The following is a 14,426-nucleotide window of genomic DNA, read 5'->3' as shown; positions in this document are numbered from 1 at the left end:
AATGCACCCCCTGCTAACTCTGACTATGAAAGTGTCACATGCCTGAAACCTACTGTGGTTACTCATACTAGTGCCCTCAGTTTACAGTAAGAATCATTTGATGCTGGGATATACAGAACAGACAATAGAGGGTGGTGCATTTCACAATAGGCTTGTTGTATTCCTTCTTGCCATGAAATGCACCCCCTGCTAACTCTGACTAGGAAAGTGTCACATGCCTGAAACTTACTGTGGTTACTCATACTAGTGCTAGTACTGGTTATAACTCTACAAAATATTGGCATGACATCCCCCTATCTGATGTTGTGATACTTTTTCCCTTAACCAAACACCCAAGTTTAAAATCCTCTACTCATTCAGTTGAGGCGTGGGCGAAAGGCTAAGCAGCAGATGGGTCATTAGCATACCTCAGCATCTCCCCTTGACTGCTGACCGCCCTCACAACCTCACAGGCCTCAGGCTTCCAGATGAACCTGCCATCCACACCTTGTAATGCTCTTCACTCTCCATCCACACAACAATTGTTGGCTCAGGACGGTTTACAAACTTGTAACACATTCGATGTTTCGATGTTTCTAGGTAATCAAGAGAGAGAGAGAGAGGTGGTTTATGCAGGTATTTGACCATATGCAGTGTCATGGAAGCAATAAGACAAGATTTCTAAACCAAATATGCTAACGTTTCTCAGATTGAAGGCTTTAATAAACACAGAGCTGCATAGTGGTTACCTTCCATGAACAAGCAACATTTCAAATAATTTTTCTTAACAAAATGTTATTTCTTTGTCAGCACCAACTGTTAAATCTATCAGGTCCTGGCATCATATGCTTATTGAAGGATTGACACTGCCACATGAAACTGTATTTATTTAATAACACTCCAGCATGAGGGAGAAAAGGCTCTCCTCAAGGTTTTTGCTTTGAACCATTCAAAAGCTTAAGCACAGTTTGCAAAATAAAGCTAGACATCAACTTTTACTTAAAGATCACCTGTGATCTTCTTAAAAAAATAGTAATTCATATATACATACATATCATATATATATATTTCTCATTAAGAATGACAATTAATTTGTTCATATTATTTTTTACAATGTCTAGCTCTTAAATACAATAAGTTACTTCAGCAGAATCTGGTTGCCAAAACATAGTAGTTCATCAGATATGAACAAGGTCACACTCAAGGTCATACTCTCAATCCCTCATCAATCCCTCATGTAAACTTACTTGGCAATAAACCGGATTCTGATTCTGATTCTTAACCCTGAATACCGAGATGTGAAAAGAAAAGGTCTCTTCATGAGGCAGTTCTATGCATGGAATAGAAATAATGTTTTATTAAAAAGGTTTGTAATTTCAGTACACAAATCTAAATAATATTGGTAGAAAATAGCATCTTGAATAATTTCAGTTTCTCTATCTGTTCTTGTTTGCAATAGCTGAGACATGTCTGTGCAAGTTCAAACACAATGGAAGTCCATGACCTAAACGAGAAAGCATCATAACTAGATTATAACAATATATATATATAATAATATATATATAATATATATATGACAAAAAATATAGATATAAACGGAGACAAACGTTTTGATGACTTTAGCATACATTGCAGAATGTCAAAGCAATAACCTTGCACTCACACTGGTGGGGAGCTGAACCATGTCCTTCTGGAATATGTACGTCTCGTTTACCAGGTTGCTGGGGAAGTAGCCAATGATTCCCATCTGGTCCACATAACGCTCACTGTAAACCTGTCAGGACAGAGGGACCAGCACCTTGCCGGTTTAGTATTCACATGTCACCTTGTGGCCCTTAACAGAAAACAGATACACTGCTGCCTCTGAGTAGAGGTCAAGCATATATTTGACTCATTCTAACACCCCTAGAACTAAGTATGTATTCTACACATTCCACCTCCCACCTGGCCGCCCACCCCCCAAAATATATGTTTTAAGGTACAATACTACAGTTCTTGTAGGGTATTGCTTCCAGCATACGGCTCACTTGATATCACACTTGATATTACACACAAACGTTTCAGATCACGCTCAGTGGGAAATCCTCAGAAGTAAACAACCTACACTGCCCGACCAGAAGACTCCAGCACCCTCTGCTGGTATTAGTTTGGAGTACACATAGATCATCTGCCCCTTCTTAATATTGATGAATCTGCAGTCAGGAGCTGTGAAGTCATCTAAAGCCAAGGCCATGGACAGAGCATCTTAAAACAATCAAGACAACAGAAAATACATTACATTTTCTGAAAAGACATGCTTTAGACTTCAGGCAATAGTTACTCTTGATGTTCCAGAGAGTGCATAGTTAAGTCTTGTTATGTTCCCATACTTACATGAACACTCCTTCTCTGCACAGAGTTTACTGTCTGCCAGTTTCTCCAAGAGAACATAACTTGTGGTCCGATCCAATGGTCCCAAATAGAGGACCAGAAGAGTGAGAGAAACTGTAAGGTACATATCGGAAGGAGAGACAGAGAGATAGAGAGAAACTTAATGTAAGAGGACGCGTATGTGAAAGTACTGCTGTAAAATTCTCTTCTCCATAAAAATGAATGGGGCAGAACCCCTACATCACAGCCATTCTGACCAATCAGAGTTCACATACACCACATTCTAGAACTCCACTGGAGAAAAAAACAGGGGCAGTTGGCTGTAAATTTTCTTCTGTACATAAAGACAAAAATGTGGTGGAAAAACAGTCTAAAAGGCATCATGGTGACATATTGAATTGGTTTGCGAAAATTGCATAGATATGTTAATTTGTTGATATACGTTTTTATAAACGTCCCATTAACTTTACACTCGTTTCTAATTTATGAATGGCAAATTGTGAGCCCCCAGATGCCCCTCTGCCCTGAAAAGTACCCCCTCCGTGGAGCGTGCGCACAAACCTCTCGAATCCAAAAGTGAAGGATTGCGTCTTGATATCACAACCAAACGGAGGGGAGACAGCTATCTCCCATTTCGGTTAGGAGAATAGAAGAGAAGAACGTCGGTTATTGGTGTAAATAACTGATGATCTCAGCACAAAATGCTGTGCTTTCAGACCTGTCAAAGGCCTACGTATTGGCATTACATGTATGCTATTAAATGTACCTAATGCTGGGGTAAAGGGGAAAACGTATGCGGGTGGAGAGCATTTCATGGCAGGCCTTGTTTTCCATTTGATGTTAATGCAAGGCACCAAATGATTCTTACTGTATATTGAGGGGACTAATATGAGTAACCAGAGTAAGTTTCCTACATGTGACACTTCCCTAGTCAAAATTAGCCGGGGGTGCATCTGGGGCACAACACTGGAACGTGTCTCGAACTGGATTTGAATTTGTTGGTGCAGTGTCTAAAGTGAACACCTGAGGGTACTATTTAGGCTACTCAGAATTGACAAAACGAACAAAAAATACGATAACTAATGTATTAGGCTACTTAATGTTGTTAATGTAACCTATATCAACACTATTTCCTAGTGTTTTAATAATCTATAGGATCGAATGATCTATTTAACATTTTGATCACATCTATTATATTTAAGTGATTGGAATTTGCAACAAAATAATTGCTTCCCAGTTTGACTCCCGGGACAGTTATGTCAAGGCAAGCTGATGCAAGTGTTCGCAACCAATGAGTGAAACCAAAACATTGACGTAGCACACATTGGTTTGACGTATTTCCGCTGTCAACTCGGACGCTAGTCGTCTCTAGTCCGTTGTTTTTGTTCAGTCAAGTGGGGGGTTGGTCTGGGTCCAGACCCTGGATGTTTTTGTTATTCTTTTCACTATTAAATTGAAACGCAAAAGGCGCATGTTACGGCGGGTTGAGAAGTTATTCAGCCAAACCGTCGGTACAGAGATAGCAAACTAGTTATAATGGAAACATTGGTATCAGAGCTTTTTGGTTCAGGTTCCGGACAGAAGTCTGGTTCTCAAGGAGTTGGATCTTGCTCAGGAACTGGCTTTGGAAATGTTTCCAAAAAACATTATGCCAAGAACAGCAAAAAGCCAAAGGGTCGGTCATTCCGAAACTTAAAAACAAGCAATAATCCCCCATATCTACCTCCAGAGGTAAGCAGAAGTACCCAGCCCGACCATCTACTGTATTGAGCCGAGGCTTCCGCGTAGCACTTAAGAAGTCGTTTGCTGATCGTCCATTCTGGCTTTGCTTGGTTCTAACCCATTCTTGATAGCCATGATAGATTTAAGTCTCAGGTAAAATTATTTGAAGGGAGACAGTTATTGCATGGTATAATCTGGCATTAGTCTAACTGGAGTTAATCAAATGTTTCCTACAGAGTTGGTGTGTCCTCAACTCGTAGATGTTCTACTGTACCTGTTTGTATATGTTAGTACGAAGCGTATCAACATCTATTGTAAAATAAAATGCATGTGGTTTAATGACATTATTAATGTTCAGTTTAGCAGTCTGCTGTGGCACTTAGAAAAGGCTCGACCAGTTTTTCGTCAGCTGTACAGTACCGCCAATGACACGTTGCATTTGAGCGGGTTACCGAGTGAGAGCCTTGCTAAAGCTAACTGAATAAACAGTGTTTTTAATTAAGAAAGCAGTGTAGGTCATGACTTTTGACTTCAATGAGACCAAAGAGGGGTTATGACTTTTGACTTCAATGAAGGACGATGGGGGTTTGAAAACATATGTCGACATGATCAGCTGTGTTTGTAAATATTAGCGCAGAGTTCGAAAAGGGGGCGGGCCGAGTTTGGCTAAATGTAGATTTTAAACCTCTGCCGAACGTTAACCTCTGCCAAAGAATAACCTCAGACGTAAAACTCAACCTGCTTCTGTCCGTGTTCAATTCTCAAAAATGTTACCATGACTCCTAAACGTGTTTACTGATCTTATAGGTTGAGAATGTGTAATAAGTGTCACAATAACGCAATATGCTAAATACCCAATTAATTATGTAGTCGTTAACCAACCCTCTCAATCTGTAGTGTTATGTCATGATTACCCTTTACATGTCTGAACATGCCACTGATATCAGGACATCCTCAGTTACAAAGCCGGGTTCAAAGTTGCATCACTTTAGGAGAGCACTTGCACATGCATTTACAGCCATATCAAACAATGAATGCTGCTATTAACCATTCTCCTAACCATTCATCCCATTCACAGGCATAGGGATCGTTTGCTCTTTCAGTCAGATTGGGCCTTTTTTGTACCTATTTACAGAACAATAGGGTTCATTGTCTCAGTTGTATTTAAATGATGTCCTTTGTCTCTCCCTGGTTCAGGCTGAAGAGGGAAATATAGAGTACAAGGTAAGCGAAAACTCAATTGCCTCAACTGTCCTTTCCTTATAAATCTATCAATCACTCATAGGCCTATTCTCTCGCTATTGGTGAAAACTGAAGCTACTCTTAATAAATTCCCTGAAGGTGAACATTTTCAGAAGCTCTGAAAGTTTCCCCCTGTCCAGAAACACAATTGAGATATGTGTAGACCAGTCTTTACAACCACAATGAGAACATTATTCTCAGTTCCACCAAAGTGTCAGAGCATTAGTCAATATGGTTTGCCTGTCCAGCTGAGGGTGCCCTATCTCTCCTCTGGACTCTGCTGGGTTGGTTGTTGCCCCGGTGTATCTACTTCCAGCACTGTATTCTGACCTGTCTCTCCCGGTCCTGTAGCTGAAGCTGGTGAGCCCTACGCAATATCGCTTCGAACACCTGGCCACGCAAATGAAATGGCGCCTGCAGGAGGGCCGCGGCGAGGCCGTCTATCAGATTGGCGTGGAGGATAACGGAATGCTGGTGGGCCTATCGGAGGAGGACATGAGGGCGTCCCTCAATACCTTGCGAAGGATGGCTGAGAAGTAAGGCCCCCCCCCTTGCCATCTCTCACTCAGACACATGTCGCCTTTATTTGTTTGCCATTCATATACGCAGGAATGGTGTGAACTGCACAGACAATGTGCTTCATGGATGGTGTTCCCTCAGGGTTGGAGCTGACATTACTGTCCTCAGAGAGCGAGAGGTGGACTATGACGCTGAGATCCCTCGTAAGATCGCTGAGGTGCTCATACGTAAAGTGCCCGACGACCAACAGGTGGGCGAACCCTCCGTGGAACAAGGAAATCTGGGCCGACTTAGATTTGCACCTGCTGCGTCGGTTTGCATTCGCAAAGACTGTCTGTATGGACGGTAGAAGTGGATGCAAATGCTTCATGAGTTTTGCATGTTTCATTTTCGATGTGTTTGTTTAGTTCCTGGACCTGCGCGTGGCAGTGCTAGGGAACGTGGACTCGGGGAAGTCCACCCTGCTCGGCGTGCTGACGCAAGGGGAGCTGGATAACGGGCGAGGACGCGCCCGTCTCAACCTCTTCAGACACCTCCACGAGATCCAGACAGGACGCACATCCAGCATCAGCTTTGAGATCCTGGGCTTCAACAGCAAAGGAGAGGTGAGGAAGTAGAACACGGAATTTATTTCGAGGGAGAGGCAGATGCTTCTAGATGGGTGCAAGTCTGTCCTGCTGGTGTTGGAAGATAAGTTCGCAGCGAACAGTAGTCTCTTCTTGTTTCCTGTCCACCAGGTGGTAAACTACAGTGAGTCTCGGACAGCAGAAGAGATCTGCGAGAGCGCATCGAAGATGATCACCTTCATCGACCTGGCTGGACACCACAAGTACTTGAAAACCACCATATTTGGGCTGACCAGCTACTGTCCAGACTTTGCCATGCTGGTGGTCAGTGCAAACACAGGCATTGGTGAGCCATCTGAACATTTTCATCTTTCTATAAGGCTGTGTAAATAGATTTATATTCTTGAGCCCTCGCGTTGTTCATTGAGACGAGGCAAGTTTTTTGATAATTCAGTTCAAATATTTTCTTTGTGCCAGATTTTTCATAAAGTTCTTAATAAATGCTGACAAACTGATGTGGAAAGAAAAGGTCTGACAGACTTTCATAGGTCCTGGTAAGCCTGTTTGAAAGTAATTGGAATGTAGTCTAATATAAAAAATATGTAGTCCTATTAAGGGCAATTTGACCCTGTGGATAAGCTGGCAGGGTATGAGGCTACAGCTGTACTGTTCAAACACACAATATCTCTGGGCTTACGTAACAGGCAGGCCCTGAACCCTATCAGAATCCACCCTGCCCCTCAGGTTTTGTCCCAGAATATCTTACATTCTTGCCCCCTGCAGCCTGACTCAGGTCTGTGCTTGTCCCAGTGAAACTGAGGCCAGCTGGTTTAGTAAGCTGAGCTTTACTAAGGCCTGTCAGTACTGCTGACACTGCTGGAAACATTAAGACACGGAAAGTCTAACTAGTCTCTCCACTAGACTATTTGACGTAAATCTTTCAAGTAAACATTGTAATTGCTAGGCACCAACACTGTACTTTGAAACAGAAAATAATAAGGGGTACTTTCTGTTCTGTTGCAGAGCAGCCTGCCATATCAGTGTAGTTGTAAAGTTATAGGACTTTTGTTATGGACACCACTAGCCCCAGTGGATGCAGAAGTGTATACTTGGTTGCTCATTTAGTTCTCTGGTGCTTGGTTGGGTAAAATGTCACTGTCAGAAGTGGGATTCGAACCCACGCCTCCAGAGGAGACTGCGACCTGAACGCAGCGCCTTAGACCGCTCGGCCATCCTGACATGCCTGAGGATAGAACTGACTGGGTTAGATTCCTGAGCCATGAAATTCTGTCAGGCGGAGCAGATAAGATTACTGCTCTGGCACCAGTCTCTGTGTGTGCACTAGGCTGAACTCTTTACTGTTTGATAGTGTGAGCTACTTAAGGGACCCCAGCTCATAATTGCTGATTATAAAAGATGGATATCTTTAGATGAATGCAATTCAGTGCTAGTACATTGGTACTTTAAAATAGCTGATCTATACAAACTTGTTTGCAATAACAGGGTAACCAACTTTAGATATCTAGTCTGGCAGATGTCCTACAGTTTGAAAATACACTATCCATGCCACTAGGTGTTTTTTCGAAAAATCGAATAATTTGAAAATATAGGTAAATGGTAGGTGGTAAAATATAGAATTTTTTGTTTTGTTTTTCTGTTCCTTGTGTTGCTTGTGTTTAAAGATCACCATCTGGCTACTCTGTGTTTACAAACACAGACACACACAAACACACACACACACAGAGACACTGTTTGTGCACATGCTCACAAAGAGCATGTGCACTGTTGTGATAAACATAAGGTCGGAACAGCACCTCTTTTCAGCAACAGCTTCATAGAAAATTCTGCTTTACATTGTCCAAGGTTTTCAAAACTGTCGTCAGTGAAATGGTTGAGCAAATGTGTAACTGAGGGTCGAACTGCACAGGGATCTTCTCATAGACAAACATCACAGCCCGTCGAGTGTTTGGTTCCTTGGGAAGACTCTGAAAAGTGTCAGCATTCCCTGTACAGCCTGGAACACTGCATTTACGACCGTAGTCCATTTTCAATATCCTTGACAAACTGATGCCAGTTCGGTGGCTTCTCAAAACCTACCGTTTTACAGCTACATTTTTTAATTGTGAGATTTGCATAGAGGTGTCAATGGACTTTGAGGTTCACTGTATGTCAATTTTACCCACTGAACTGTCATTATTCAACTGTGACAAGGTAAAATCGGTTTTGTAATCAATCACCCCTTTAAATTTGCACTACACATTTTGTACTTTGTAACAATAGCTGTTCTATCTAAATTGTTGTTGTTGTTTTCTAATGGGGGGAAAAGAAAATCATGTTTTTTAATTATTTAAATGCAAATGAAAACATATCGAGATATATATTGAATATCGTAAAAATGTGGACAATATCGAGATATCAATTTTTTTCATATATCGCCCAGCCCTATATGTGTGCATATACGTGTTTCTGAGTGCCGCTGGAACTCCCGTCTTCATAGTCAAAGTGGGTCAGGAATGAGGTCCTCAGGACCATCTTAACCATGAAGCACACTGAAAGGCAACACTGTCCACGCAACCAGTGAACCTAGGCTTTAATTATGTAACACGGTAAATTGATCTGTGTAAACAATAGGCCTAGTCTGAGTGTCTGATGAGCCAGAAGGAGTCCTCTGTAGAAGGCTGCCTGACCCCAAAACAGCTGCTCCTATGCACTGTTAATATTCAATGAGAGGAACTTTGATCCATATTGCAACTTTATTGCTGCATACTGCCGGTAACCCCCATGAGCTCACACACACACACAAACACACCCACACACACAAATTCACACTCAACACAATACAATGTTATCTCAGGTATGTCCCTTTAGCAAGTGCATGTTTACACACATACACACGTTTAATTCAGGACATTGACTCGGCAACAGGTGACACACACTGTACACACTATGCATTAAAGGAAGAGGGGTTGTGTTTTATTTACGTACTGGTAAAATGATCTGTTGCTCAGCTGATTAGGAATAGGTCTATTTGTGGACTTCCAGCCTAGTAATGAGTGTCATTGCTCAGTGCCCTTGACCCTGCATGTTCACCTGATCACAGACCCCAGATCCAAGGCTGTATACCGTGTATACCGTGTTCTCTCTCACCCCCCCTCCCTCCCTCCCTCCCTCCCTCCCTCGCTTCTCTGTTTACAAGAGTTCTAGAACAACCAGTTCAGCCAACACCAGAGGAGGGCACACTAGTGCGATTCAACCAATGGCCATATGACCTTCTTAGTCAAATTCTTAGCATTCACGAAGAGTCCACACTCAGACACGTTGGGACAGCACATCCCAAACAGGAAGTTGTGTTTGTTTACGGCTCCTTCCTCCTGTCTGGTCAGTGTTGTCCCAGCCTGGCTGCTTCTGGCCGAAGCATTTTTGAAAACGGGGCTGTGTCACGGTTTTAGCGTGTTATCTGCGCTCCCTTCTCCTCCGTTTCTGTCTAGCCATGACATCATGGCTTCTTTCTCTTATCTGTTTGACACCATGCCCCACTGAACACACCTCTCCCTGGATCTGGAGCTCCAGATAAGCAGTTATTTTCTGCCGTCCGACTCCTAGTCTCACTGCAACCTCAGCAGAATCGTCCCCCCGCCAGAGGAACGGCTTTGACGTCTTTCTCTCAAAGCCTAAGAGTGGCACTGGTACACACTGGCGCGGGACGAACTTCCTTCCTCAAAGTGCTCCCTTTGACCTGTTACCTTCTCTGCCTTCCCCCCTCCCCATAACCCTTCAGCCGGTACGACGCGAGAGCACCTTGGCCTGGCCATGGCCCTGAAGGTGCCCATCTTCATCGTGGTGAGCAAGGTGGACCTGTGCACTCGGGCCACGGTGGAGCGCACCGTCAAGCAGCTGGAGCGTGTCCTGAAGCAGCCCGGCTGCAACAAGGTCCCCCTGGTGGTCTACAACTCGGACGACGCCGTCACGGCGGCACAGCAGTTCGCCCAGTCGCCGAGGTAACAGACACACACCTAGCATCGGGTCCCAGCTGTTATTTCCCCCCCATGTTGTCTCATCGCCCTGCACGCTCCACGCTGCAAACGCTAACATGGTGGCTTCCCCGTCACGGGGTGTGTCTTCCTGCGCAGCGTGACGCCCATCTTCACGGCGTCCAGCGTGTCGGGGGAGAGCCTGGACCTGCTCAAGGTCTTCTTCAACATCATCCCTCCCCTCAGCAACAGCAAGGAGCAGGAGGACCTCATGCAGCAGCTCACTGAGTTCCAGGTACACCAATCCAGAGCACCCCTCTGAACGCACCGACGCACAAACATGCACTCAGGTTTGTGTTTTCACCCAAACACAGACTCTAATCCAGACTCTTATCTCTGGTGTGTTTTCCAGGTGGACGAGATTTACACCGTGCCTGATGTAGGCACCGTGGTGGGAGGAACTCTTTACAGGTCAGTTCGCTGCTCTACTCTGATCTGTCTTTCGTTCCTCATCTGCGGTCTGCTCTATCTCCCCCTTCCACCGCCATTTTGGGTCAGTAATCCTAACCAGTCCTTCTCTCCTCTCTGTCGCCCTGCAGTGGTATCTGTCGCGAGGGGGAGCAGTTAGTGGTGGGGCCAACCGACTCGGGCCACTTCCGTCAGCTGTCGGTATGCAGCATCCAGAGGAACCGCTCGGCATGCAGGGTACTCAGGGCGGGCCAGGCCGCCACGCTGGCCCTGGGAGACTTTGACCGCTCGCTGCTGCGCAAGGTGAGAGCGGCACTCGCTATGAAGCCCGGTGTGGCTGCGTGGGAGTGTGGAGATGTTTGGTACTCTACGAGCACGCCCCTATGTTCGATAGAAGCCGTTGTTGGTCGCTGACTAGATTGTGGGCCCTCTTAGTCTGTATCTAAAGGGTGTCTGTGTGTGTGTGTGTGTCCTCTGCCAGGGCATGGTGATGGTGAGCCCAGAGATGAACCCCACCATCTGTTCGCTGTTTGAGGCTGAGATTGTGCTGCTGTTCCACACCAAGACCTTCCACAAGGGCTTCCAGGTCACCGTCCATGTGGGCAACGTCCGGCAGACTGCCACGGTGGAGGCCGTGCACGGCAAGGTTAGTCCTCCACCGGACCATAATCCTTCGGGCAGACTGATATAGTGGTAGACCGGGGGTTTTGATTGCATGCGTTTAAGATGTCAAATGTCAAAGCAGGCATTCTCATCAGGGCCCTGGTCACAGTTGAAAGGGTCGTGCTATCGCAGTTGCTCTCCAAACCAGCCCATCTTCACTCTTCAAAGGGCTATCCAAATCCAATTCGATCTGAAGTGTCGACCTCATGAAAGAATGAAACCACTGTCCTCTGTCAAACTCCTCCTGTCCTCCGACTCACCATCCATCCATCCCTTTAGGACGAGTTGAGAACAGGAGAGAAGGCGGTGGTGTGCTTCCGGTTCATCAAGTACCCAGAGTACCTCAAGGTGGGGGCCAAGCTTTTCTTCCGAGAGGGCGTGACCAAGGGCATCGGCCAGGTCACCAAGCTGCAGCCCGTCTCCCAGTACCAGCCCCCCCACAGCGAGGACGAGGAAGCCTAGAGCCCCAGACTGACCTCAGGGCCGACCTCAGGGCCGACCTCAGGACCGGCCCGTGGACGCAGCACACCAAAAGTCCCTTCTAGAACCACACTGAAGAACGTGATGGAGAGAGGATCCTCTTCAAGCCATCTTTTGCCTCTGGTCTTCATCCGAAAGGCCGGTCTCAACACAACAGACTTGAGCGAACTTTTTCTCTTTTTTGTTCTGTCTTTTCTCTTTTGTTAATGATTGCTTCTCCAAAGCCTTGTTGTCACACCAAACGTCTCACACTCAAATCTCTCGAGCCTTTAAAACGAGATGCTTTCTTATAATAACTCACCTTAAGTTGTCGGTGTTCAGGCAGGTTCCCCCAAGCAGTGCCTTAGTGTCACGGTGGTGTTGAACAAGGATTTGTCCATCTGGCATCTATCTGTGGTAACCATGGAAACATGAGCGTAAACAAGAAGTCGCTTCAGTTATTCATACACCCGATGAAGTGCTTAATACACAGACATTGAAGAAACACGTTTGCACCTGAATGCAAGAATAGAATTTCACAAGACCGTACACACACACTGACACGAATGCCTATATGTTTTTATCACCTGTAAGGGCACTGAGTCTTTTAATACACATCTATATTTCAGACATGTTTACAAACTTTTGAAGTAGAAGACTGCTCTATGTGCAATAGACTTTGCTTCAATTGCAGCTAACAGTGATCAGAGGTAGGCAATGATCACCACACACCACCTCGTCTTTGTGACCAGCTGAGTGCCTGACAACAGAGGACAAGCCTTTTAGAGATGTTAAATCCTCCTGTGAGGCTTCCTCATCATTCTTTATTTCACCAGATCTTATCAATTATAAAACATTTATACACTTTTCGTTTTTCTTACAAAGCGGCACGTGCCCCTCTCGCACTGAACAGGCTGTTGACAGTGGCGCTTTATGAAGACAGGGTACTCTGGCATGTGGAAACGAACCTGACATAATTGGTATCAACTAACATTGACTGGTAACCATATCTTCCTTTATGGCACTGTTTGAGAATTAGGATGTTGACTTGTAGTAATGCCTGTTGATAACTCAATGAATCAATGGTGTGGTTGACTACATGATGTGCTTTAGATGCTGGGGTCAGTAGTAGTTCTTGACATCACTACTCCTGTGTTGAATCAACGAGGTTTTGGCATAAAGAGCTTTTAGGAACCATTATTCAACCAATTATTTCCAAAAAAGGGATTTGTGCTCATTGTGTGTTTGATTATGTGTGTTGAATGCTAAGCTGACATTGTGTTTAACCTTCTGTGTTCGAGTTTCGTTTAGTCTTTTCCATGAAGTTACTGAGATCACTTTGCTTTTGTAAGGATTGAACACAGTGCCTGGTGGAACTCTGAGAACCTTCCATGACACCCTAGGGTTTAAATACTTTTTTACAATCAGCCAGATTTGGTGCTTTTCAGTGACACCATATTTGATATCTAAACTCAAGTTGCTACTCATTGTTGAAGGCTACTATTGGCCTAATTAGTTATCTAATGTAATTGTATGTTCACATGAATGATCCAACAGATTGTCGCCTCCAAAACTACGGTATGGAGACAGTAGAAATGTGTTTCTTGTTTGTTACAATAACGTTATTGATGTAGGGTTTGTGTGCACAGTTAGAGGGGGAAAAAATGTATTTCAACCAAACTATTTTATAGCCTTGAAAAAGGAGTCTATCGAATGTTTCAAATAGATTTTTGCATTTGAGGAATGTTCCTGTTTTTATAGATTTATAGTGGTTAATACCTGTCTTCTTAGATCACCTGTTTTCACACACCACAAATATTATCAATTCCTCTACTACGGATGCAAAGACTTTTCTTTAAAAATGACGTACTGTATTTTAATCCTCTTGTGTGGGTGAAGTACCATATGTATTTATGTACAGATCCAGTTTGTATATTATGGTGTACATAAATCAATAAAAAAACTGAACTATGTTTTCATATGTGAAAGAAAATTGATAGGGAAACCTTGAAAAAAAAGGGCCCAGGCCGTGACCCAATGATTCACTACTCTTCCACTGTTCTGACCCTGATGTTACAACACCATAAACACTTCCACTGTGGAGGGCATTTTCACATCATGGGCCACACCTACAAATGGTGCAACAATATCTGTCATAGAGGCAATCCTGGCCTGTTGAATCTCTGGGAACAGTGAGCATCGATATAGTCAAAGTAGCTCCCTGCTGTCGGGTAGTCTGACAGTCCAATTAGCTAAGGGCCTCTTCTGAGCTCCACTATCCAGAAGTTAGAGCTCTTAGACAAACACAACTTAAGACTAATAGTTACATTTCTGAACAAAGTGGTATTGTTTTAGCTTTATAGTCAAATCAACTTTGAACACTTGAGCTCTCTCCACAGGATGATCTTATGATGATGTGGGGACACCTAGTGGTATAAAAGTGCGGCATGTAAAATATGTGACGTAG

At 44.2% G+C, this 14,426-nt stretch overlaps 2 protein-coding genes and 1 non-coding gene across 4 annotated transcripts; 1 reads left to right on the top strand and 2 right to left on the bottom strand.

The window, feature by feature from the left end:
* Positions 1-351: 351 nt before the first annotated feature.
* Positions 352-2,573, bottom strand: LOC134022887 (otoraplin-like). 2 transcript variants are annotated; one of them, XR_009930706.1, is made up of 5 exons: positions 2,353-2,573; positions 2,084-2,223; positions 1,643-1,753; positions 1,227-1,483; positions 352-575 (listed from the first exon to the last, which is right to left on the bottom strand). XR_009930706.1 is itself a non-coding variant. In XM_062464628.1 (4 exons), exons 1-4 carry the CDS (start codon positions 2,474-2,476, stop codon positions 1,460-1,462), a joined length of 399 nt encoding a protein of 132 aa, XP_062320612.1. In that variant the 5' UTR covers positions 2,477-2,573; the 3' UTR covers positions 1,177-1,459. The 2 variants fall into 2 exon arrangements, 1 of the variants encoding a protein (XP_062320612.1); XM_062464628.1 differs by lacking the exon at positions 352-575 and having other exon boundaries at positions 1,177-1,483.
* Positions 2,574-3,718: 1,145 nt separating this feature from the next.
* gtpbp2a (GTP binding protein 2a) lies at positions 3,719-13,933 on the top strand. The gene is made up of 12 exons (XM_062463778.1): positions 3,719-4,080; positions 5,269-5,295; positions 5,665-5,849; positions 5,974-6,082; positions 6,240-6,437; positions 6,570-6,744; positions 10,177-10,396; positions 10,529-10,664; positions 10,782-10,840; positions 10,969-11,140; positions 11,319-11,483; positions 11,780-13,933. Exons 1-12 carry the CDS (start codon positions 3,886-3,888, stop codon positions 11,960-11,962), a joined length of 1,824 nt encoding a protein of 607 aa, XP_062319762.1. The 5' UTR covers positions 3,719-3,885; the 3' UTR covers positions 11,963-13,933.
* Positions 7,555-7,637, bottom strand: trnal-cag (transfer RNA leucine (anticodon CAG)). The gene has a single exon. It is a non-coding gene; the product is annotated as a tRNA-Leu (tRNA).
* Positions 13,934-14,426: the final 493 nt, after the last annotated feature.

The sequence above is a fragment of the Osmerus eperlanus genome, chromosome 6, assembly GCF_963692335.1.
Source record: "Osmerus eperlanus chromosome 6, fOsmEpe2.1, whole genome shotgun sequence".
Taxonomy (NCBI): domain Eukaryota; kingdom Metazoa; phylum Chordata; class Actinopteri; order Osmeriformes; family Osmeridae; genus Osmerus; species Osmerus eperlanus.
The sequence above is the reverse complement of the archived record's forward strand: the minus strand, read 5'-3'. Positions and strand labels throughout refer to the sequence as shown.